The 27,769-nt window shown below is 34.8% G+C and overlaps 1 protein-coding gene across 6 annotated transcripts in view; it reads left to right on the top strand.

The window, feature by feature from the left end:
- The window catches only part of PLS1 (plastin 1), a 146,189-nt gene that overhangs the window by 97,356 nt on the left and 21,064 nt on the right, over positions 1-27,769 (top strand). For all 6 annotated transcript variants that reach the window (XM_074191153.1, XM_074191156.1, XM_074191157.1 and 3 more), the window contains 8 exons: positions 1,588-1,751; positions 4,278-4,407; positions 6,228-6,360; positions 11,554-11,635; positions 16,323-16,488; positions 16,573-16,715; positions 19,545-19,640; positions 24,125-24,320. In XM_074191153.1, coding sequence (XP_074047254.1) covers positions 1,588-1,751; positions 4,278-4,407; positions 6,228-6,360; positions 11,554-11,635; positions 16,323-16,488; positions 16,573-16,715; positions 19,545-19,640; positions 24,125-24,320 — 1,110 coding nt within the window. The remainder of the gene's footprint in view (positions 1-1,587; positions 1,752-4,277; positions 4,408-6,227; positions 6,361-11,553; positions 11,636-16,322; positions 16,489-16,572; positions 16,716-19,544; positions 19,641-24,124; positions 24,321-27,769) is intronic.

Here is a 27,769-nt window from a genome sequence, read left to right as displayed (position 1 = left end):
TTTTTTTTTTTTTTAGATTTTTCAAGACAATGGGGTTAAGTGGTTTGCCCAAGGCCACACAGCTGGGTAATTATTAAGTATCTGAGACCAGATTTGAACCCAGGTACTCCTGACTCCAGGGCTGGTGCTTTATCCACTGTGCCACCTAGCCACCCCAAAAGCTAAGGATTTCTAAAGAGGTTCAGTGACTTGCCCTAGGTCTCAGAGACATTAGTGATTCTCTGAGGATGGATTTGAACTCAAGTCTTCCTGACTCCAGGTCCAGGGCATTATCCATTTCACCATCTAGTCTCCTTGCTGGGGAAAAAGTCACTATTTTTTATGAAAAAAAATTAATTCAGTTACCAATGAAAATTTCTGATGTCCACAGCAACAGTATCTTTTGGATAGATGTCAATGAAAAGTAATAAAGCTACTCTCCCCAATGACTATGTCACTAATAAAATACTCAGAGGCATAATATTGTGTGGAGACTTTCTTATGTCAATAAATGACAGCCTGTCCCTAGGAAATCCCAAGGAAGGGCTGAGCCCTTGATTGAGGCTGTAAATAGAGCCAGGAACCTCTCACACCCAGGAACTAGGTGGGGACTCTTTGTTAATCTTTCTTTCCTGACTTTTACTGTGATCTAGGAGCTATTTCAGGAAATTCATACTCTTGATATGAAATTATTCTGTTCTTCTAACACCTAATCTCATAGATTCAAATATGATTCAGCATATACAAATGCACAGTAAATCTGTTGTGCTGCATTAAGTAACTAAGGAATGAAATGGAGATATGCAGGAAAGGAACTTTGAGCAAATGTGACTAATGTATGAACCTCTTTCCTCTTAGGATTTCAGGCCATTTAGTATTTAGTATTTAATAGGAAATCTGTCACTGAATTGTTATTTTTTGGCAAGATGTTAAGTTGCATTTTTAAGATTTGTGTTCCATACATATAGACCCTTCAATGGACTTTCCTGTGTCTTTCTACTTCAAAAAAAAATCAATCTGACAATTGCAATTGTCAGTTACCAGAAGGGATCATTAAAATCAGAACTGACCCAAATTACCTCCAGTTTCTGGCATTATTTCAACCAATTGAACTCTTCCCATCCCTTCCATGGTTATTTGAAATTTCATCACATGCAAAACCCAAGTTATTCAATTTTCAGTTTGACTATGTACTTAAATAAAGGGTATCCCAAAGGTCTTAATGCAGTAGTTTTTTTTTTGGCAAGGAAATGGGGTTATGTGACTTGCCCAAAGTCACCCAACCCAGTATAAATGTCTGAGGCTGGATTTGAACTGAGACTACAGGGGTGGTGCTGTATCCACTGTACCTTCTAGCTGCCCCTTTAATGCAGTTTTAAATAAGACTTTTGAGACACCTTGTATGTTTGATAACTATAATTCTGGAACAGAAATGCAATTAAAATTATTTTTATAAATAAGTTCATGTGTTCATTGAAGATCATTGATTTCTTTCATTATGACGTCAACCTGGTCAGGATCCGTAATCTCAAGTAGAGTTCAAATCTTAAAGGAGTGAGCAAAGATGGTAAATGATTGAGAGCTCATGGCTGCCATTTTCCTTCACAGACATCGACAACAGTGGCTATGTTAGTGACTATGAGCTTCAGGATCTCTTTAAGGAAGCCAGGCTCCCCCTGCCTGGCTACAAGGTGCGGGAGATTGTGGAGAAGATTCTAGCAGTGGCTGACAACAACAAGGATGGCAAGATCAACTTTGAAGAGTTTGTATCAGTAAGTAAGGGTCTTGATTTTATTGGGTGAGACAACATGTATGCATGCACAGGTACGTACAAAGTGGATCCCCATAGATCTTTTTCAGAGAAAAGGTACCAGCAACTAGGGAATCAGGAAAAGCTTCAAATGGAACAGTGATTCTCAAACTTTCCTCTCTCAGAACGTCTTTATATCCAAAATTTATTCAGAATGTCTCCTCGCCTTCTTCAGAGAGATCTTTTGTCTATCTAAAATATAATACAGACCCATTTATTTACCACATTAGTAATGGAAATGTTAGTTCTATTATGAAACTGGCTTTACCTATGTGGACTCCCTGAAAGGATCTCAGTAACCTCTAGGATTCCCTCAACCACATTTTGATAATTGCTGATGTAAAAGCACTCCTTGACTTGAGTGTTGAAGAAAACTAAGAGTTCTAACAGGCATGGAAGCCAAGTAGTTCATAGGATGGGAAATCAAGAGCCATATATATATATATATATATATATATATATATATATATATAGATATAGATATAGATATATATATATATATATATATATATATACATATACATATACATATATATGGGGAAGAGTAAAAAATCCAATTTAATTGTGTTTTATATGAAGTAAAGCAATGTATAATAAAATGGAGCTAGGTTGTCAAGGGCTTTAAATGCTAATTAAGGAGTCTGTATTTGTGTCTCAAGGTAACAGTGTGTCATTCTAGTTTGAGGAGAAGAACATAGTCAGATGTAAGCATAAGGAAAATCATTTGGTCATCTAAATGAAGAATGACTTGAAAGAGAGCGAGGTGAACTTTCTTGTTTTGCAAGTACAATTTAAATTCTTTGAATGCAAGAATTGATTTTTGCCTTTGAATCAAAAATGATCAGTATGATGAATTGCATATAGGCATTTAGTAGATGTTTAACTAAGTAATCCATTCTACATCTTCATTTTTCAGATGGAGACTGTGAGGCTAAATAACTTGTCCAGGGTCATTTAGCTAGTAGGTAACCAGGTGATGGAGATTTTATGTGAACCCATAACTTCTGGTCCCAGATTCATTCCTCATTTTAAATATAGCAAGCTGTAGACCCAAGAGTTTGACTTTGATTCTGGGAAAAATTTTAATGTGTATATCATTAAAGGGGCAGTTTATAAGATTTAGAAAGGGAAATGGTAATCTCTAAGGGCCAACATGGCTTTTTTGGTAAGGCAATGGGGGGGTTAAGTGACTTGCCCAGGGTCACACAGCTAGGTGATTATTAAGTGTCAGGTCACATTTGAACTCAGGTCCTCCTGACTCCAGGCTTGGTGCTCTATCTACTGTGCCACTTAACTGCCCCAAACATGGCTTCTTTAAGAAGCGGTCACACCTACTAATTTCATTTCTTTTTTGACAGACTTATCACTGCTAAATTGGGTAAATACTGAATACATAGTAACTTTAAATTTCAACCCAATCCTTATGGAAAAACAGAGAAATGTAGGATAGATCATTCTAAAGTTAGATTGATTTAGAAACATGTTAAATAACAAGACCCAAAGAGACTAGTCATTAATAGACGGTCAGACTGGAAGGCAGACTTTAAGCTGAGTATTCAGGGATCTGCCCTCTGACTTGTGTTGCTTAATATTTTTTTTATCAGTAACATAAATGAAAATATAAATACCCTACTTATCAAATGTACTGTTTGCATCAAATACCTCTGATAAGGGACTGACATCCGACACAGAGAATTATGCTTGTACTTAAGGAGGCTAAAGACCAAAATATACATAGCAACACTTTTTTTTGTGTTGGAAAGAATTGGAAACAAAGTAGATACTGATCAATTAGGGAATGTCTAGACAAGTTACTGTATTTAAGTACAATGGAATAGTATTTTACCATAATAAGTAAAAAATTGGGAAAATTGGGAAAATTAGGAAAAAAAGAATCATGGTAAGAGTTATATATATGAAATGCTATAGTGTGAAGTAATATAAAGTGACTATAATATAAAAACCCAAATTGATAATGATACAGATCCAGCCTAGCTCTGAATGGAATTTGAGACTATATGGCATCCCTTGCTCTTCATTACGGAGTTTCAGGAATATTGCATACATTTCTAGACACAGTTGACGTATTAGATAATTTTGCAGGATTACTTTTTTTCTTTTGAAATCTTTGTTACAAGGAATAGCATTTGGGGGGTAAAGGAGTCAGAGAGTTCTTCAGATATGAATATGATTTTCAAAAGGGTAGGTATCAATAAAAATAAAATACTTTTTAAAAAAAATATTTTACCTACTAAGCTCTCTGTACAAAATCTTTTAGTATTTAATAGGAAACCTGTGTCACTGAATTGTTATTTTTTGGCAAGATGTTAAATAGCATTTTTAAGATTTGTGTTCCATACATATAGACCCTTCAATGGTTTTGTGTGACTTTCTACTTCAAAAAAAAATCAAGTAACATTACTCTTGTTTCTGCAGAAAATTTTCTCATGATTCATCCCGAATGAAATTTTTTTATGATCTATTCCAGTTAATGCAGGAGTTAAAAAGCAAAGACATCAGCAAAACATTCAGAAAAATCATAATGAAGAGAGAAGGAATTACTGCCATTGGAGGAACCTCCGCCATCTCCAGTGAGGGGACACAACATTCTTATGCAGGTAAAAACCTCAAACTAGAGTGTGATCATTCAAGAAGCTGCAGCAGTAGTGATGTACTGACTGACTGCCTTGTGATGAGATGTGTTTAATAATGATGGAGGACCTGGTTTATCTATCCTGTTTACAAACTTTTCTTTCAGACCTACTCAGAGAAAGGTAGAAAGGATAGTACTTTTCAGGTGCAACTGGAGCTAAGAGGTCTAAATGACAAAAATGGCCACAAAAGAGAACAGTGTGTCTCATAGAATTACTTCTTTGATTCTTCTTCTAAAGCAAATCCAAGGTCACATCAGATTATCAGATAAGGTGATTTAAACCTCATGCAACCTGTTCCTAAAGGATCAAAAATGTTCTACCTGAATTTTTGACAAGTTATCTCCACCCCCCACCACCCAGGATAATATCCACACTGTGCTTCTTTTGATGAGGGGGAAAATAACCCCATCTTTTTTTTCTTTCAATTATTTGCTCAGTGTGTGCTCTTTAAAATTTCAGATACTAGTATCAAAGAGAGGAATACCAGTCATCCTATAGTGTAGATTCAGTGATGAGAATGTGAACTCTGACTCTATTGTTCATGATTTGCATATTTGTAGTTTTAAACTGAACTTCCTGTTTTCACTAGTATATAGCTCACAAGATAACTTAGCAACATTTTTTCCTGAATAAAAACTAAGGGCTAAATCAAAATAGAAGCAAATTTTGGTTAAAATATGAAGACAACCTGGGCAGATAATTCTGAGTGCCGATAACAATATAACAGTTTAGAGCTGTATCACTACCTATTTTCTCCAAATTCTGAACTGTATTCCAACTACAAGCATAGAAAAGATTCTCTATTTGATTATTTATTTCCCTTTGACCTCATAGTCTTAGACCTCTGAATTTTATTTTTTAAGTCATGGAGTTTATTGATGATAATGTTTTTCTTTGCTGTTTTTCCTTGGCTATCAAAGACCATGACATTAGAGAGGTGATATCATGATGAGCACATGATTTGGATTTGAAAATGTGAGGGGTTGCTATTCTAAGTCACCAGCCTCACTTTCTCCTTCAGAGCTAGGGGCCATATTTGAATCAGGATGACTGGAGATGGCCCTGGATGTGAGGCAGTCAGTTTAAATGGCTTGCCCAGTTACTGAGGCTAGATTCAAACTCCCATCCTCCTGATTCCAAGCCCAGTGCTCTATCCACTGGGCTACCTAGATGCCCTGATGGCTATAAATAAAGCTGTTGGTCTCTTGATTTTTGGAGGGAGGAGGGGGAAATATATTTTTGCCCTTTCAACTCCTCCTGAATAAAAGTAAAAAAAATGAAAGAAAGAAAGAAAGTGAAATATAGAATGCTCCAGTCTGTATTCAAATAATATCAGTTCTTTCTCTGGAGAAAGATAACATGATTCATCATTAGTCTTTTGGATTGTCCTGTATCAATGTTGAATTCTTACTTCTAATTCTTTAGTCAATGTAATGGATAAGAAGTAGTAACATAGTCTAAATTAAATTAATTTAAATTCTCATTAAAGAAATATGCCTTACTTTCCTTTAGAATATATATTAAATGGAAGTAACTGAACTCATTCATAGTCTTCAAAACTTTAATATATTTTCGAGAATTTTATTTAGATATGAAAATGTCAAAATATGTTTCTCTGTTGTTTGTGATCATCCTTGATTCCTGTGGTTCTATGGTGACTTTATCATTTGGTTGGGAATTCTAGGGTGAAAACTCCCTTCATGGATGCACAGTGACAACTCACTCATAGCACATGGTGAACTGAGTAGGTGATTATTAAAAACTTATAACTTTCTGTTTTCCAGAGGAAGAAAAAGTGGCTTTCGTTAACTGGATAAACAAAGCCTTAGAAGATGACCCTGACTGTAAGCATCTCATTCCCATGGATCCGAATGATTCCAGTCTTTTCAAATCACTTGCAGATGGTATCCTTCTTTGGTAAGTTGAAAATGGTTGGGTTTAAGGGAAATTAATCTGACTATTTAGCAAAACTCTTAAGATGTAGGTCAAATGTTTATGTATTTTAAATCTCTCTCGAAGAATTTCAAGATTTTTAAAATTATTATTTAGTCTAGACATTGATTCCTTTGTAATAGCTAACATTTTTATAGTGCTTTTAAAGGTTTACAGAGCACTTTGCAAATATTATCTAATTTTATCCTCACATTATCTCTGGGAAGGAGGGGTTATTATTCTCATTTTATAGATGAGGTACTCAAGGGAGACAAAGGTTAAATGACTTGCCCAGGGTCACACAACTAGTAAATATCTGAGGTCACATTTGAACTCAGGTTCTGGATCTCAATTCCTGTACAGTGCATGATACCACTTCCTCATGCAGAGTTATAGCTTCTAGTCTTAGGAAAAAAGGTAACATTGAGTTGTGGATAGCGGTTCAGAATCTACTTCTGACATAACTGGCTGTGTGACCCCAAACACATTGTTTAACTTATCTTGGCCTCAGTTTTCTTATCTGTAAAAATGACGAGTTTGAACTTGGTGGCTTCTAAAGATGTTTGTCCTAAAAGTAGGGACCTATGAAAACTGTGACATGAAATGTCTTACCATAAACCAGTGTGCGTCAGAGGTGAGACTTGAACCCAGATCTTCCTGATTTTAAGGGGATGGCTCTTTATCACAGTTAGGGGGCACAGTGAATGATGGATGGAGTGTTGGACTTAGTCTAAAGACCCAAATTCAAATCCTGCTTCAGGTACTTATGTGATCTGTCTCGGGAAAGTCATTAAATCTCTCTCTGTCTCCATTTTTCATAATAATAGCCCTTACTTCTCAGGGTGGTTGTAAGGATCAAATGAGATAATAATTGTAAAGTGCTTTGAAACCTACAAGTGCCGCATAAATGCTACTGCTATAATAATATGTCTAATATATTGTATGTATTTGTGTGAGTATAATGTAATTGTAGTAATAGAGCAATAATGATAATAGCTAATATTTATGTAGCACTTATTTTAGGGAAGATAAAGACTAAGGGCTTTACAATTATTATTCTATTTGATCCCCCAACAACAACTCTGGGAAGGAGGTGCTATTATTACTCTCATTTTTAAAATGTGGAAACTGAGAAAAAGAGGTTCACTTGCCCAGGATCTTACAGCTAGTAAGTATCTGAGGGCAGATCTGAACTCAGATCTTCCTGGCACTGGGCTCTCTCCACTGAGCCTCCTAATTACCTAATAATTATTATTGCCTATAATTAATTAATAATTAATATTACCTAATATTATAACATAACTAAATAATATAATCATATAACAATAATATTATGCAACAGTGTGAAAATTTATGAAAATTATAATTTAGCAAATAAATTGTCTAGCAGAATAATCTCTTAGTTATTAAGTAAATTTCATTATTCAGTTGTTTTTTTGAATTGTATCTGACTTTCTGTGACCTCTTTGGAAATTTCTTGGCAAAGATACTGGAGTGGTTTGCCATGTCCTTCTCCAGCTCATTTTATAGATGAGGAAACTGAGGCAAACAGGGTTACATGACTTGCTCAGGATCACAGAGCTAATAAGGTCAGAACAGATTTGAACTCAGGAAGATTGAGGCTTCCTGACTCCAGGGCTGGAACTAGGTGGTATCTAATATACCACCTAGTTGTGCAAATAGGTACTTTAGCTTCCACTAAATTAATTTGTTCCCTAGGTTTTTTTTTTTTTTTCTGCTGCTCTTTTCATATATTTCTAAAGCAATGCTATCAGTATTCTCCAGGTCCACTGAGAAACTTCAGGAGGAGGTTTTTTTTATTTTAGGAGAATGAATATCAAAGCTTTATCTCAATTTTCATGAACTCTTACAGAATTTATTCTTCCCAATGTCCAAGAGAAGACAGCAACTTTCTCAACCCTGTAGTTTGCAAATGAAGAAAAAGAAATCTTTTTGAAAAGAATCCTGACCCAATTTTACACTTATCTGGTAGAGCTGTGACTGTTGTCAAGTCACATGATAGATAAGCCAAGAGGCTGCTAAAATAAACAGAAAATTTAAAATGAATGGGAAATTAAAGATATAATACTGTGGTCCCACAAAACTTCATAGACCCTTCCCCTTCTCTTTTCTTGCCACAAGAAGGAGTTTTAACTAATATATTATTCAAGAATTTCAAAACCTGTCATTTCATGAGTGATAGGCACTTTCTTCATCAATCCTGTGTCATTATAGATGATTTTCATGAATCCTTGGAACTGTATCACACACATATATATGCAAGCTATAAGCATTTACCATCATACCCCTAGATACATACATACAGATGCAGGTATATATGTTAAACATTCACAAGATATGCTAAATGTGTTATGAACATGTGAGTATATATGCATATATATATATATGTGAGTGTGCATGTATCTAGAGGTGTGCTGGTAAATATTTTATCAATTTTCTAGGGAAAACTGTCAAATAATGCACTTTTAAGTTTATTCTGTATTATTAATATCTTTTCCATCACTTTTGTAAGCCCCAAAATCAATAAAACAATAAATCAAGCCCTTATTGGAAGGATTTTTCAATTTTTGAGGTATAAATGCTCACACAAAACATTTAACAGTTACATTTCCTGAGCTAATAAGACCTGTTCCTGTACATTTCTATATTTATCTATCAGTCTATCTATCTATCCATCCATCCATCTATCTGTGTATCTTATCTATCTAATGTCAATCTAGCTATCTGGTGACACACTGATACACACAAATATACACATACATACATATATTCACATATATGTGTATATATATATATATATATATATATATATATATATAAAATCTCAACTGATTGACAACCAATTGGCACTGAACTTAAAGAGACTGAATCTTGACCAATACACATTTCATTTCAAATATCAAAACAAAATTTCCATAGAGGAATGAAGTGATATCATGAAAGAAAGAGCTTAAGGATTTTTTTGGTTGGCTGGTTGTTTTGGAAAAGCAAACAGATTTTATGAAATTCACTTCTATGAAAATCACTTTTTGTCACTATATGCTACTTTAAATTAAATAAAAAGACAAACTCATGAGGAGAATTTAGGACTCTGTTCATGCAGACTAAAAGTAAATTATAATACTTATCATATATATACATATATATATATATATACATATATATATATATATGTATATGAGATAGTTCCTCATGATGTCAGAAAGGGGCTGGAAAAGGTGCCCTAAAAATTTTCTGCTTACCCAACCCTGGCCTGAATACCATGGCATACGGGGAATACCACAGTGTGGTTGAGAAACCAAAAAAATCTACAAAAACTTCTTTGAAGAAGATTCCATTCACCGTTGGTGCATGAAACGTGCACACACTCATAGACAACTTAAGATACAATAGACCTGAATGATGAACAGCTCCTGTTGTGAGAAAAACTCAGCAGGCCTGGTATCCAAATAACAGCCCTTAGTGAACCAAGGCTTACAAATGAAGGCCAGCTTACTGAAGTTGGAGCTGGATGTACATTTTCCTGGAGTACTTTCAGTGAAAGGAAATGCTATGAAGCTGGGGTAGGTTTTGCAACCAAAACTAATCTAGTCAACGATTTTGAATGTCAACCAAAAGAAATGAATGATAGGCTTGTGACAATGAGATTACCACTTCCAGGAACATGCCATGCCACCATCATCAATGCTTATGCTCCCACCATGATGAACACTGATAAAATTAAAGAAAAATTTTACAAAGACCTGGAGACCCTTATCATCAATAAAGCAAAAGAGAGGACAAACTTATAATTCTGGGTGACTTTAATACTAGAGTAGGCTTAGATTACCAGATATGGCAGGGAGTCCTGGGAAGGAATGGAGTTGGAAACAGCCAACAGCAATGGTCACCTTCTACTGAAGACCTGCACATCTCATGACAAACACTGTCTTCCATTTACCTAAATGCAATATAAGTTCCTGAATGCACCCTCATAGCAAACATTGGCATTTATTAGACTATGTGATTGTAAGGAGAAGAGACAGATATGATGTGAGAGTGATAAAGGCAATGTGTGGTGCACAGGGCTGGATTGATCACAGACTCATCCCTTCTAATCTAAATATTGATATTCAACCAAAGTGGTGACCCTAAGGCAAAATGAATACTAGAAGAATTAATGTCAAGAATTAGTGTCTCTCTGAGTGGGAACAGTTTGTTGCTAACTGGGAGACCCTGACACAGGACTGCCCAGCATGAGGACATGCCCTCATCAGTGAGGGTACTACATACTATGAGGAAGGCAGAATTGAAGCAGCTCAAAAGAAAAATGACATACATAAGTTTAAAGTTTGTGTGTGTGTGTGTGTGTGTGTGTGTATAAATAATGGTGTGTATATATATATATATATATATATCTACACACATACACACACACACACATATATACATGTATTTGCAGGGCGGGCAGCTAGGGGGCAAAGTAAATAGAGTGCTGGACCTGGAATCAAGATGACTCATTTCCCTGAGATCAAATATGACACTTACTGGCTATATGACCCTGGGCAAGTCATTTAACCCCCTTTGCCTCAATTTCCTCATCTGTAAAATGAGCTGGAGAAGGAAAGGGCAAACCACTCCAGTGTCTATGCCACAAAAACCCCAGTAGGGTCCCAAAAAATCAGACACAACTGAAACAACTGAATGACAACAATCAAGGTTTACAAAGCACTTTACAAATTTTACCTCATTTGATTCTCAAAATAATCCTGGGAGATATCTACCTGACAGGTAGTTGCTTTTATGATTCCCATTTTATAGATGAGGAAACTGAGACAAATAGAGGTTAAAAGAGGCTCAAGGTCACAAAGAGAGTAACAGGTTAGATTTGAATTCAGGTACTCTTGATTCCAGTTTTAGTACTGTTTTCATCTTGCCACCTAGCTGCCTCTAAAATACTAAAACTATTCTTGAAGTGAAGAACAAAATTTTCTTTAGGTAGAAAGCATGTATATTTAATTAGCTTTTGACTTCTTTTACAATGAAAATATTCTCAAAAAACTCATTTTTATGTCTATTTTAAAGGTTGTTTAGAAGAATTAAATATAAATATTTCTGGCAGTAAATGGAGCAATTGAAGTAATATATTTTTTTAAACTCTCTCCTCCATTCTTTTAGCAAAATGATCAATTTATCTGAACCTGATACAATTGATGAAAGAGCCATTAATAAGAAGAAACTTACACCCTTCACAATTTCTGTAAGTATTCAGACTTTTCCAGTGAAGTAGACCTTTTCTGTTGGATAACAGCAAACTACAGAAATTTTTTTGCATCACTTCATGACAAGTGAGGCATATGCATGTATATATGTGTGTGTGTATGATTGTATATAATCTACACACAAATACACACACAGTATTCCAAAGGTCTTAGTGCAGTTTAAAATTATTAAAATCACTTAACTTCTGTCTACCTTGGTTTCTTCATCTGTAAAATAGAGATAATAATAGTATCTATTTCCCAAGATTATTGTGAAGATCAATCGAGATATTTATAAAGCACTTAGCACAGAGACTAGAACGTGATAGGCACTTAATATATCTTTCCTTCCTCCCTTCCTCCCCCCCCCCTTCCTTCCCTCTTTCCTTTCTTCTTTCCTTTCCTTTCTTGATTCCTCCCTCTCTTCCCCCCTTTCCTCATCTCAGTAGAATGGTTTCATGAAACTGGAAAAGGAGGGAATGGGGAGAATTTTATATGGGATGAATATTTACTCAAATGGTGTCAGGGTACTTAAAGTTTTAATTCCTCTCTAAGAAATCAGTTCCAGGTATTGAGAGGTGACTGCAGGGAAACCTTACAATTCTTTTTTTAAATAGATATTTTATTTATTTTCCCATTATATACAATAGTAGTTTCTACCTATCATTTTTCTGTAAGGTTTTGAATTTTACAATTTTCCTCCACCCTCCCTTCCCTCCCCCATCCCCCCAAAGAAGTCAGTCTGATAATCTTGACATTGTTTCCATACTATACAATGATCAAAATTGAATGTAAAACCTTACAATTCTGTCACTCACAAGAAGTAATTAACTTTCTACTGGGTAGGGAAAAGATGAAAATAAATTGATATCAATATAAACCAGATGCTAATTCTCTGACAATTTACATACTTAGTAGAAGTACATGAGAACCTCATTAGTTTGCTAGAAATATTAAGAAATAAATCTTTCTCCAATCTGAAGTCTTTTCCAGGCTTACTAGAAGGAAGGAAAGTTTATCAGTACTTAAACTTCTCAGGAAACAATACCCTTCACTAATATCCTTATTTCCCCTTTCCCATAATCCTAACCCCTTTGTTTTAGGAAAGCTTATAAAAGGTCAAGAACAAAAGCTAAGATTCAGAAATTGGATTAGGGGTGGAAACCAAACAAAGGAAAAGAAATACTTCATGTCTATTGAAAAATTATTGCTTTCTCCCTTCACTTAAAGTGATTAGGTGTGATCTTAAAAGGAAAACCACTGGCGATTAGTTTCAGGTTACAGGAGATTAGTTGAAGGGAGTGAAGAGTCCTTAATGGCAGTAGTCAGAAAATTTGAGTAGTTTTAGGAAAATGATTTTCCAATGATGGAGTGACTATTGTTCCAGACTGATGAAACAAAATATTAACTCTTGCCTTATCTTAAATCTTGTAACTATGTTGTCATATGGCAAAATTTTTCCTATTTAAAAATCCCATAAATGTAACTTCAAAATATCTTATGGGGAGAGACAGATATGAGAAGACTATGCATGGACATTTTCCAAGCAGAAAAGTTCTTGGATTAGAATAATGATAAAAGATTTATTTCTAGGGAGCAATAAGGCTTGAGGAACTTAGGATATCACTTTGGGAAGAAGCACCAGAGATTGGAATTGGAGAATAATTTTTGTTCTTGGATGCTAACTCAGCAAGGACTTTACTAAATACTCCAAGCTTATTCACCTCATGCTGATTCCCAAGAGGCTTCCCAATGTATTTGGAGGCTAAGAAGTCAGGAAGTAATTCCAAATTTACCATTTCCCCTATATAGACATATGTAGCCACAGAAGTGATTCATTTAATCATGAAAACATTTGTCTGACTGACACCAAGGAGTGGCCAAGTGTTTGCCTAAAAATCTAAAGGTACTTAGGTGGCATGGGGTAGGCATTGAACTTGGAGACAGGAAGACATGAGTTGAAATCTTGCCACAGACATTTATTAAGTAGATAACAGCTAGAGAACTTAACCTTTCTCATTCTCAGTTTGATCCTCATAAGCCCTGGGAAGAGAGTGCTTCTCTCTCTCTCTCTCTCTCTCTCTCTCTCTCTCTCTCTCTCTCTCTCTCTGGCAAGGCAATGGGGTTAAGTGGCTTGCCCAAGGACACACAGCTAAGTATTATTAAGTGTCCGAGACTGGATTTGAACTCAGGCCCTCTTGATTCCAGGGTTGGTGTGCTATCCACTGCATCACCCAGCTGCCCCAAAAGAGTGCTATTCCTAATGCAATTGTGTAGTCAAAGCAAGTGAGGTAAACAGAATAAGTGATTTATCCAGGGTCACAAGGCTAGGAAATATCTGAAGTCTCATTTGAACTCAGGTCTTTCTGACTCTAGGTTCAGTGCTGAATCCACTGTAACATCTAGCTAAAATTCTTATGAACAGAGAATCTTCAGTTGAAAAATGGAATAATAGCACCCACCTGTTGTGAGGATCAAATGAGATAATATTTGTAAAGTGCTTAGCAGAGTACTTTTGTTCGAGTCACTAATTGAAACATTGACTATGTTATTATTATTCAATTGGGATCAACTCTTTGTGACCCCCTTTGGGATTTTCTTGGCAGAGATACTGGAGTAGTTTGATTTTCTTCTCCAGCTTCTATTCCAGATGAGGAAACTGAGGCAAACAGTTAAACGAGTTGCCTAGTCATTTAACTATATATATCTACTAAGTGTCTGAGGTTGGATTTGAAAGCACGAATATGAGTCTTCATGACCCCATTCTTGGTACCCAAGCTCTATCTACCTCACAGGGCCGAGCATAGATCCTTGAGACGTTTCTCCTTTGCTTTGGCACCATTGAGCAGGGACTCACCAATCGCCATTCCAGCTCTCTTCTTTCTCTGACCCCCTTCTTATTGATCTCTCATTTTTTTGTGATTCCATATCATCACCCTCGAACAGGGTTGGGGATCCCCTTTTTACTGCTAAGGGCCATTTGGATATTTATAACATCATTCGCCTGCTATATTTTGTCAAACATTTAATTAATTCACCCCTAAAACCTCCTAGATTTATTGAATTTCAAGTCCCATCTGCAGTTGCCATGGCAGTACCAGAAGAAATGACCCATAGTCTGGACTTCCCCACCCCTGCTCTAGGAAGGACAAGCAAATGCCTTTTCCTGAGTGTGTCTAGGATTCTCTTTAGGGAGAACATCTGTTACCAAAGGTTTAGTGACTCATTTTCACTTTCTTTCATCTTCCTAATAAATGGCAAGATGCTCAATCACATCCCTTTTCTTTTTTATATTTCTCATTCAACTGAACCAAAAAAATTTTTTTTAATTATCCTTCATTTTTTCCTGAAAACTTACAAGCCCTTTTACCTTCTCTTCTCAGGAGGCGGCTTAGCATACACTTTAAGCAAAGACAAGTGGTAATTGGTCTGCAGCAGAAAAGGATAAACTCTCTATACAGTACTATAAAGCTCTTATGTTCTCTGGAAACTAGATCCTCAGTCCTTTGTTAATTTTGTTTTTAGCTCTTGTGCCTAATTCTCCCGGAGAACTGCTGTGGAGGCCACTGCCTCAAGGAATGTGACAAAAAAAATATGCAGTATATTTGAGGGGGAATAGGAAGAAAACTTCTAACTTTTATTAAAAAAAAAAAAACCCAAACAAACCCAAAAGCTAAGAGTTAAAGCCATATCTTGTTAGCATTTTTGGTGTTCAGTTCTGATTATCTAGATTACTAATCAATACCAACTGTCAACTGAAGGAAGGCCCCATCTGCATACAGATGATTCAAGTAAATTAGGACATTCTGTCCTTGGAAAAGCTAGTTGAAAAAAAAGATTTTCAATATACAGTTTGATTTCAACATTTCCTGGGAATAAATGAGAAAAACAGCAATGAGTCAACTCAAGCCCAGATTTTTCAAATTTAATATCTTTATTTCCCAGACTGAATTCTTTGTTTTTTTCTTCATTGAAATATGTCATGATATAGAAAGGATTATAGCCCTAACAAGGGGGAAAACAAAGGACATAAGCAAAGACTTGTTTTAAATCAATATTACAAGGGCGGCTAGGTGGCCTAGTGGATAAAGCACCGGCCACCTAGCTGTGTGGCCTTGGGCAAGCCGCTTAACCCTGTTTGCCTTGCAAAAACCTAAAAAAAAAATTAATAAATCAATATTATGGTTTACAAGTAGCTTTCAGCATGTAACTTTATGGCAAATTTTTAGAGCAGATTTTGGGGGTGGGGTGGGGAATAGCATATTTTAAAGAGGGAAAAATGATATATCATAAAAATTAGTCTAAATTTTCCTCTCTCTTCTCCTCTTCTTCCAAAACTCCTGCATTTTTTACCAACTTGGAAAGGCTTTGAATGTAGAGTTATTAATAGATTGAATGTCTGTTTTCTGACCTGTTAAGTTTGGTGAGATTCATTCCTAAGGTGACTGCTAGGCAATGGCATTTTGGGGTAGAGCAAAATGTGAGGATCATCTACCAAGCTGCAAATGGGTTGCAGTATGTGCTGTCGGAAGGAGTATCCATACAAGTGAACACAGATGGCATTGATTTCATATAAATATAAAAGATGCTTGAAACTTTTGCAACATGAACTTTTTAATTAATTTTTAAAAAATGTGTAGAAGGACTCAAAGGAACTAACTGGTAGAATTTCTCTTTTAAAATTAGGAAAACTTAAATCTAGCACTGAATTCAGCATCAGCCATCGGCTGTACTGTAGTCAATATTGGAGCCCAAGATCTGAAGGAAGGAAAGCCTCACTTGGTTATGGGACTTCTATGGCAGATCATTAAAGTTGGTCTTTTTGCTGATATTGAGATTTCCAGGAATGAAGGTAAAAAAATGATAGTTTTACTTTACCTTGAAATTATACTTTTGACTTCTAGGCAGCAATAATTTATCATTTTTTTCCTTTTAGCCCTGATTGCCTTACTAAATGAAGGAGAAGATCTAGAAGAGCTCATGAAGCTTTCTCCAGAAGAACTCTTGCTCCGATGGGTAAACTTTCATCTGAATAATGCAGGATGGCAGAAAATCAGCAACTTCAGTCAGGATATTAAGGTTTGCCTTTTTCATCAAATAGCTTTTTTTCATATATTACCATTATAAAGGGCAACAAAAAGAAAAATAGGGGATCATATGTTCCATTTATACTGGGCCTAACCTATAGAAGGCTCAGGATAAATTCCACTCCCCACTTTTCTTTTCTCTGTTTATCTAAATCATCATGGTTGTTCTAGACACAGCTCAAATCCCATCTTCTCTGTAGAGCTTTCCTTGATCATCCCGGCTGGAGATTTGCTTTGAAATCCAATAACAATTTATTGTTTGCACATCTCATGTCATTAAAGTTCTTGTGTAATCCTACATGGGGTCAGTTGTTTCATCTTTCTATACAAAGATGGCAAACATTTTCCCGCAAGAAACTAAGTTGACTTTCAGATAAGAAAATATATTATAAGTTTTATCTAACATAAAGAATCTTGCACAATTCAAAACAACTCCAATGTCACTTAGAGGTTAAAAAAATAATTTCCCCCTTATTGGAGTTTGAAGCTTAGATTCCATCCTTTACAAATTATCTTAAATAGTCTTTCTGACACATTTGTCTGTTTATTCCATTCTTCTACTTAAAAAAGAACCCTTCAGGATCTTTCCAAACAGTGGCTTCTGAAAAAAAAACTATAAACTCCAACTCTTCAAAGTGAAGTTCTTTCATGACTTTGACTCAATTTACCTCTTCCGTTTCTTTACTCAATCAATCTCATTCCATTAACATTCCAGACTTCTCTCCATCTATGATTCTCATTCTATTTCTCTTTCTTCTCATTGCCTTTGATCAAACCCTTTCTCCCTATGATTCAGATGTCTATTACCCTATCTCCCTTTAGTACTCTTACTCCCTTTGAGGTCCAAATTGGGTTTTAATTTCTATACTGCACCCTGGACTCTGTTTCGGGTCCTCTCCTCCTTTTTCTTTTCACAATCTTTTTGTAGTCTTTTCAGCTACCATGAATTTAATTTTTATCTCTAGGTAGACAACTACTAACCTCTAATCCCACACCAGCACACCGATACTTCCACCTAGACCCATAAGAATCTCAATCTTAATATGTCCAAAACAACTAATTACTAATTATCACCCCTCCCCCCAAGCTCTTCTAAACTTACCCGTTTCTTTTGAGTTTATCACTAACCTTGAAATTACTCAGATTTTTCAACCGCAGAGTTATTTCTGACCCTTCATTTTTACTCACTCCCACTCTAGTCAGTCCATAAGCAAGTTCTGTTGATATTACCTCCAAAGTATCTCTTAAAGTTATCCTTTCTCTTCATTATTCAGTCACCACCTTGCTTGGGCCCCTTATCACCTCTACCTGGACTATTAGAATAGCGACCTTATTGATCCCTAGGCACTCAATCTCTTCCCTCTACCAGCTGCCAAGTTGATATTCCTAATGTACACATCTGACCTCATCCTTTTTCTGCTCAAAAAGCCTCAGGGACTCCCTGTTTCCCTTAAGATAAATACAGTGTCTCTTTGAATGGCATTTGAAGTCCTTGACAATCTACCCCCCTTTACTACAGCCAAAGTAATCTCTTGCCGTCTCCCACACAAAATTTTCCTTTCCCCCACTTCTTCACACATCATTTCCCAGGCCTGGAGAATGCCCTCTCATCTCTAACAAGTAGAATTCCCTACCTTCCTTCCAAGGAGAGCTTCTTTCAAGGGACTTTTTTTGGTAGCTAGTTAGTCTCTCTGGTTTGTGTCTCTTCTTCTGCATATCTGATCTTTTTCTTTTATTTTTTAAAATAAATTTATTAATTTTTCTAACTACATTCAAAGGTAATTTTCAACAATCCTTTTTTGGTAAAGTTTTGAGTTACACATTTTTTCCCTCACTCTCTTTCCCCCACCCCCCACCTTGACAGTGAGTAAGCTAATATAGGTTATACATGAATAAGTATGTTAAACATATTTCCATATTAACCATGTTGTGAAAAAAGAATCAGAACAAAAATGAAGAAAACCATGAAAGGGAAAAAACATAAAACTAAGCAAATTGAAAAAATTGAAAATAAAATGCTGTGGTCTGCATTCATACTCCATAGTTCCTTCTCTAATTGTGGATGGTATTTTCCATCACGAGTCCTTTAGGGTTGACTTTGAATAAGTCTATCATAGTCAATCATCACATGACATTGCTGTTCTTCTGTTTCTGCTCACTTCACTCAGCATCAGTTCTTGCAAGTCTTTCCAGGTTTTTCTGAAGTTACCTGGTCTTTTTCCTCAGGAAGCACATTGGGGTCAGGGAATCTTTGTTGCCTGATCTGCAACAGAGATTGGTTGTGTGGAATTGAATTTGTATCCTTCATGTCTAACAAAAAGCTTTGTATATAGTAAGTGCTTAAAAAAAGAGATAGCATGACTCAATTGTCTTGGAGTGGAAAAGATCTAGGTTCAAATTTTGCTTTTTCTGCCATTAACTAGGGTAGTCTAAGCAAGACTTCTAACCAACTTCTCTCTGAGCTTTTCTTTCCTGGTCTGTAAAATAAAGATCATACCAGAACAACCTACCATATAGAACTATTGGGAGTAAAATGAAATTATCTGCAAAGGACTATATTTAAAACACTTATAAATGTCATTATTATATTTGTGGAATTGCACTGGATTTTCATAATTCATTTCCAACTTAAAATGTTAACAACAATAATAATAGGTGACATTACACTTACTATGTGCATTTTGTGCACTTTATATTTTGTTTGATCCTCAAAACAGCCCTGTGAGGTTTGATCAATCATATTGTCCTTTGAGAGGGGAATAATGTCTACAATATGTGAAAAATTTTATCTTACAAAGCAAATTGATTTATTTTCTGATAGGATTCCAGGGCCTATTTGCATCTGCTTAATCAGATTGCCCCTAAAGGAGACAAAGTTGATGAACCTTCTGTTACCATTGACCTTTCTGGACTTAATGTAAGTACAATTATCTAGAACTATTTATATCCCAGGTAGCATGAGACTGGGACTGTATGGATGGTTGTGGAGTGGGGGGGGGGAGCAGTGAAGGGGTGGACCTCAAGCCTTTAATAAATTTGATCCCTTCAAAGATCATTTGTTGGATGTTGGAAATATTACAGGATTTCAAATCTAGAGTCAGGAAGCCCTCAATCTGAATTCAAATCCTGCCTCTCACACTTTATATCAAGTCACTGAACCACTCTGAAACTCAGCCAAACCAATAAGTTAAAGGCTGGCTGTGATCTCCCTTGCCAAAAGAAGTTCCTAATCTGACAAAATCTCAGAGTCTTGACCTATAAATGCATTTTGAGTTCAGAAACTCAGTTGTTGCTATTGCTAACATGCTGGCAAGGCTGCTACTAAACCTGATTTCCTTCCCATTTATGTTACAGAAGAAAATAGATTTTACCAAGGAGGAAATAGTGGTATGAGTCCATCCTCATCAATGGATTCTCTTATTGATGGATTCATTGTGGTGGGTTGACCTATCTCTTGTCAGCTAAGTAACTGGTGAAATTGTCTGAGACTTGAAAAAAAATAGACTGAATTTAATGATGCTAGATGATGAGCAGGAAGTTCTTGTAATCTTTGTGATCCTTTTTTCAGGTATGATAGAACAATTGAACTTTTAATTACTCTAGAGAACTAAGAAAAAAGTTCTCTTGGTGTATTCTTAAGACTGCTTTGCATGCAGTAGGTGAAATGCTTGATAATATCTGCTGAATTGAATCAAGATGTTCTCATATCTTTAGGAACCTAGGATGTAATCAGATCTACCATACTGAGACCTTGTTTCGGCTAAGATTGCAGGAGAGACAGAGAGAATCTTGGCCATGATTGTGTCTAGAATGTATCTCTATCAATATTTCCTTAATGAAAAGAAACTAGGAGTTCTACTTGTTAATAGGAGGTGTCTTTCTCCTCTAATCCTATGTTAGTGGAAAGGCATTTAGTTGTTCACAAACTGCCCTGATTTTGTACATTACTTTATGAATTTTTATACTGTTTTGCATACTGAACATTTAAGAAAAACAAACATATATTCCCTATTTTGTCTTCTGTATGGAGATTCCTTGTTGAGCCCTCTAGGAAAAACATTCATGGTCCAAACTTGCACTAAGCCCCCATCTACTCTAGACTATTGTATGAAGCATCATCCTGCATGTCATTCTAGGCTTTTTGTGAGTTTGGGCAGAATCTGGCAATATCCTTCCTCACTCTCCCACTTAGGGAGTAGCTCTTATTAACTATAGAAAACTAGTCCAGTGGATAGAGTGCTAGACTTGGAGTCAGGAAAAACCAAGCTAAAGTACACCCTCAAACACATATGAGCTGTGCAACTCTGGACATCTCTATCTGTCTCCAATAACAGCAACTATTATTGGAACAATCCCAGGGTTGTTGTAAGGATAAAATGAGTTATTTATGAAACATTTTATATTATTTTAGCTAATTTTTAGGACTGTGCACTTTAAGAAAGTACAAACATGATATGTACAAGATAAATTGGAGATCATCTCAGAAAGAAGGAATTGATCTTAAAAATATTTTAGTTCATAAATATTTTCCAGTTACAGGTAAAATTTTTTCAAGTGTTAATTTTTTTAAATTTTGAGTTGCAAATTCTCTCCCTCTCAATCCACCTTGGATGCAATTTGATATCTATTATACATTGTAAGTCATAGAGAACCCATTCCTACGTTAGTCATGTTGCAAAAGAAAATGCAGATAAAAATAAAGCAATGAAAATAAAGAATGCAAAAAAGAAATATACTTCAGTTTGTACTCAGAGTTCATCGATTCTCTCTGATAACATTTTTCATCATGGGTGTTTTGGAATTGTCTTGGATTATGGTCTTGAGAATAGCTTAATTTTCCCCATCTGAACATTGTTACAGCGTTGCTGTTACTGTGTACAGCGTGCTTCTGGTTCTGATCACATCACTTTGCATCAGTTTGTTAAGTCTTCCCAAGTATTTCTGAAATCATCATGCTTATCTTTTCTTGTAGCAGAATAGTATTCCAGCACAGTGTTATAACATAACTTGTTCAGCTGTTCCTCAATTGATAGGCATCCCCTTGATTTCCAATTCTTTGCTACCAGAAAAAAAGTGCTAGCAATATTTTTGTAGAAATAGTTCCTTTTCTCTTTTATTTGAACTCTTTGGGATATAGACCCAGGAGTGGTATTATAGGACAGAAGGTACCCCTAGCATTTGGGGGGCTATTGATGTTATTCTCCAGAATGGCTGGACCAGTTCACAACTTCACTAATGATGGAATCCTTTCCAACATTTGTCATTCTTCTTTTCTGTCATGTTACCCAATCTGATAGATATGAGGTGGTATTGCAGAGTATTTCAATTTTCATTTAGAGTATTTTTTCATCTGAGTATTGATAGCTTGATTTCTTCTTCTGAAACTGCCTGTTCATATCCTTTGACCATTTATCAATTGAAGAACGGCTTTTGTTTTTTATAAATTTGGCTCAGTTTTCTATATATTTGAAAAAGAAGATCTTTATCAGAAAAATTTGATGGGAATTTTTTCTATTTTATTGTTTTCCATCTAATCTAGATTGTTTTGCTGCTTACTGATTTTTTATATAGTTTGAAATCTGGTATCAATGGATCACCTTTCTACATGATTTAAAAAAAATCGATTCCTTTGATGTTCTTGCCCTTTTGTTCCTCCAGATGAATATTATTATTTTTCTAGTTTCATAAAATAATTCTTTAGTAATTAGATTGATATGGCATTGCATAAGTAAATTAAATCGGGTAAAATTATCATTTTTATTATAGTGGTTCAGCCTACCCAGGAGCAATAAATAGTTCTCCAACTGTTTAGATCTGTTTTTATTTATTATTCTGTAATTTTGTTCATATAGGCCTTGGGTTCAGCTTGGCAGGTAGATTCCCAAATATTCTGTATTTCCTGCAGTTACTTTAAATGGATGTTCTCTATCTCTTTCTGCTGGACTTTGATGGTAATGTGTAGAAATACTAATGATTTTTGTGGGTTTATTTTTTATATTACATCTTTACTAAAGTTTTTGTTTCAAGAGTTTTTGATTTGATTCTCTATCATATCTGTAATAAATAATAGTTTTCTTTTCACATTGGGAAGGCATTTAGATTGGGGGATGTTGAGAAAGGGTTTTTCCATAAGGTGGGGTTTTAATTGAAACTTGATAATTATTTTATTAATTTTATCTTCAATAGTTGTAATGAATGGTTTGAGAACATAGTAAATTTTTGCAGAATAATTTGGAAATTTTGTTGTTGAGAGACTTGGCACTTTGTTATTCTTTTTTAATTGCCTCTGATGCAATCCCTTCATGTAGTCCCCATTTTTTAATTTCCATCCCAATGTTTTTTATTGAGGCAGGGAACCTAGAGGAAAAATTACTAAGGCATATGAGGTTGGGAAGGTGATTAAGACAAATAGAGTTATTTACTGAGTGGTTGTTATTTGGGGAAAAGTCCAAAGTAGATTACTATTGCTACATGGAGTAAGTGGTATCCCCTTTCTACATGAAAAGATGGCAATACTTTTTTTGTAATAGATTTGTTTTTAGATAAGAGAGGAAGGTATTAATTTCTGAGCCTAAAATGAACAATAGAGAATAAGTAAAATTAATTTAAAGACTGTCATTTATACAGTATTTTAAGATTTATTTAACATACATTATCTCTCTGGAGATAACATATGGAAATTTGAGACTTTATTACTTGCAATTATTTCATATATTTATATATGATAAATAATTTAATTCTGCTAGCTCATCAGACAATCCATCTGTAGATTTCTCTGGAGGTGAAAGCAATAAATATCTGACAATTTCTGTTGATTGTCAACCCTGCACATTGGAGTAAACATTGGATCAAGAATCAAAAGATCTGAGATATAGGTCTGACTGTGTGTATTCATTAGGAATGCTGCCTTGTACATCTTTGGAATGAGAAAGATGCTTGCTTTGCCTAAAACTGTGACTTCTTTTGAGAATCAAAAAACACAAAAATTTTAAAACTCTCTATAAGGTGTTGTACAAATATAAGATGTTATGGTTGTTCTAATATAATGGATAAAATATCTCACACTTAATCCCTGCTTCTTAGATTTAGAATTATCAGAGCCAGAGTTGTTAGAAATTCCTGGAGACGTCTGTCCTCTTGTAAGTCAAGCTGTCATCAGATATATTTACAGAAGAATGTTTATCTATAGCATGAATAAGCAAATAAAAATTTTTGAAATTGGTTCTCGTGAATTTTTTTATTTCATTGTGTAGCTTTAGAGAATAATTATAGTCTTTGACATGAGACCTATTTACTTCCTAGATATTAGTTGAAAAATCATGCTGTTGTGGTTGACATCATTTACATGTAAGCATATAGAAAATGCTCAGTATGTGTTTTTTTTTATTCATTCTTTCACAGGAGAAAAATGATCTGAAAAGAGCTAATCTGATGCTTCAAGAAGCTGAGAAACTGGGCTGTAGGCAATTTGTTGCTCCTGCAGATGTGGTTGCTGGAAATCCCAAACTTAATTTAGCTTTTGTTGCAAATCTCTTTAACACATATCCATGTCTGCACAAGCCTGAGAATAATGACATTGATATGAATTTGATAGAAGGTGAGTTTTTTTGGTCTTAAATTGTCTCACTCTGTTCCAAGCACTGTACTGGCTTACTGCAACAATCAAGTATGGCAAGAATGAGAGGAAAATGTGGCATCCTAGAAATCATTTTGTGTGTGTTTATATATATGTTTATGCAGGTGTGTTAATGGATTAGAATTCATCTAGTGTTGGATGAAAGACAACATTGGGGTAAAAAACTCTTAGAATTTTCCCAGATGTTAATAGCTTGGTGAAAACCACTATATGTTAAAAAAAATTCACTAAATAATAACATAAAATTTGCCAATATGAATAATATATTTTCAATTAGAAGACATTCATGCTATGGTTTTTTTTTTCCTATTTCAAAACTAAAGAGCAATTTTATTTTTCTCCAGATTGGTTCTCTTTGAAGTGGTCTTAATTAAAGGGTGGGAGGTGGGGAAGATGAAACACTCATTACTTTAATGTCTTATAATATACAAGCTGTCATTATCTATCTCATAATTTATAACTTTCCTGTTTTGCTTCATGAAATGCAGATTTGACCCCTCCTAATGTAGGTACTGTATTTAGTACTTTTCTATCCATAAGCTTATTTATTCTGAAATTTTTCTATTATTACCATTTATTCTTTTCTTCTGGGTTGGTGTTTCTTCTTTGCATTGTTTATGCTGTGTTATCCTTGTCTTAATATGCCGAAAGAATGATTTATGATGGAGAAATAAAATTATAGTTTAAATTATGACTCTGAAGCAAATCTTTGCTAAAATAAACTAACCACCTGAGTTTCTTTCTGGAGTAGTAGGTTATTACAGTTTAAATCACATTTATTTTGACAATTTGACTTCACAGTGGGAATTTAAGTATTTTTTTCCCTTCATCCTACATGTCCCCAAACCTCTCCTGCTTCTTATTTCTGAAAGGGTCCAATTTGATCCTTCAATATATCTGTATTTAATATTATTTAATTATTCTATACTTATTGAAGAATCTTATTGAACACAGTAAAGGAAAAGGTCAGTACCCTGTTTTTCAACCTGCAATTTAAAAGTTAACATAGACAAAAATTCTCTTTTTAACTGTCCTTTCTACCCTTGCATTTTCTCCCACCATATATATATTAATATACATATTAATATATATGTAGAGAGCGAGAGAAATCACTAGATGAATGGATGGATGGATAGATCTCCATCTATCTATATCTATTCATATTAGTCCAAGAATCCAAAAGAAAAAAAAATATGACAGCAGCGATGGTTTTTCCAAAAAAAAAGTAACTACTATTAATGATGATCCTTCTTTTCATTTGCGTCAGAGAATGGCCGCCTCCTCCAGTCCTGGAAAGTGGAAACTAAAGTTCCCAAACTTGTCCCTTTCACATATATACTCCTCCTTTTCTTTTGGTAATGGGGACAAGAGTCAAAACTATACTCCTCTTTTATGTTTTTTTATACACTCCATCATCATGATAATACCATAAATAAATAATTTTTATTTCCACCACTATACTTGCTCTGCCAGTTGACAACTACAGTAATTTTTTTTGTATTTAAGTAGCTTCAAAGTCGAAGAATATGTTTCCTCATTATATATACATGTTAGTAATGTCGCATTTCCATAAGACATTTCTACCAAAAATTAGAAATTTAAACTAAAGTATCAGAAGAAAATTTTAAAGAAAGGCAAGGTTTTCACAAGTCTGGCATATTTCAGAATTCCTGTGTTTTACAATAAAAGACACTTGTTTAGAATGGCATATTAAAAATGGTCTGCTATTTTTAGCCCCTGAATTCTTGCTAGTTAGAGGTGCATTCTTGAACTTGCTGGCTCTTACCTCCTTTTGTCTTGTTTGGATTCCTTTGCTATAGTACAGCATGCATTTGGTAGATTTTTTTTTCAGTGTGAATGGTATTGCTGAATATTTCCTTTAGTATTTGCCATATACAATTTTAAGATGATACTGCTGGAAGTATTTATCAATCGCCTTAGAACATATCTCCTGATATACATCTTTAAATATAATCACTTGGCTCTATAATCATTATATTTAGAACAATGGATTTAGATCAGGCAGGAACTTCAGATGACCTTTTTCTGGATATTTCTATTTTTATGCACTGCTGATTAAAAAAATTTTGCCATATTAGCAGAGTTTAGGTAACAATATTTCCCTCCACAAATTCAGACACAATCATCACCTAAACTTATGTACTGTCAATAATCTTAGTGGAAGAGGCAGCTAGGAGTCAGGAGTACCTGGGTTCAAATCTGGTCTCAGACACTTAATAATTACCTAGCTGTGTGGCCTTGGGCAAGCCACTTAACCCCATTTGCTTGCAAAAAAAAAAAAAACAAACCTAAAAAAAAATCTTAGTGGAAAATATCTTAATAAAATCCAAAGGGATCTTTCAGATTACCATTAAGCTTTAGCTTCTTCTTATTAAACAAATCAAAGTCATCTATTGGCCAAGTAATGAGAGAAACTTTGTTGTGAAAAACAAATTACTGAACAATTCCTACTCAACACATGAATGATAGCATTAATTATCTCTGGATCAACATCCATAATATTTCATTGTTTTGTGACTCAGTAAGATTGTAACAAGTTTATTTGGTCTGCCAGGAGTTCCATTAAAGGGTAGACAATAAATGAAAAGAATGTTTTGCATTCTACCACTGAAATTTCTGCAGTATCCTTTACTTCTACTTCCAATCTAGGAAATACTCCCCAGGCCAGAATATATATATATATATATATATATATATATATATATATATATATAGGCTTTTATTTTGCTTAACCGTCAATTCCTGTACACTATATGATGTCTCAGATTTTGAGCATTTATTTACAGATAAAACTAGAGTTTGATAAATAAATGCTTTATTATGAAACTTATTTACTTTCTAGACATCCCTTATTTTTAAATCAATGCTAACACTCAGGTTTAATAATCAATAATAAATCTAAAGCTGATGAAAGTGTTATTAAAAACCTGAGAGCAAATAAAACATTTACATTTTCCATTGTTTTCCTTTTCATGTCTACTTGGTAGAATTTAATTATTATTTTGGATCAAAATGTAAACATGACATTATGAAAAATGTGTAATTTATATTTCAACCTTCAAAGTTGCTCCCTAAATAGCTTTTTAAACCCAAGAAACTGAACCAGAATTTGGAGTTGCAATCCACATCTGAATCTTGGCTCCAAACTTTAATATAAATGTGATTTTAAGCTCTCTCAGCTCAGTTTCTCATTAATAAAATGAGATTAGATTAGATGACCTCTAAGGCCCCTTTCAGCTATAGTTGCTAATTTTAATTCTGTTATTCTGTGGGGGGGGGGGTAAGTTTAAGTCAAACACACTGAACCTGAATTTCAGTATTTATATTTGTCGAAGACTGCCATTTCAAAGACATTTCATATCTTTAAATAGAATTCGTAAATGGTCACA

The sequence above is a fragment of the Macrotis lagotis genome, chromosome 6 (assembly GCF_037893015.1).
Source record: "Macrotis lagotis isolate mMagLag1 chromosome 6, bilby.v1.9.chrom.fasta, whole genome shotgun sequence".
NCBI lineage: Eukaryota > Metazoa > Chordata > Mammalia > Peramelemorphia > Peramelidae > Macrotis > Macrotis lagotis.
This window is presented reverse-complemented; position numbering and strand designations above follow the sequence as displayed.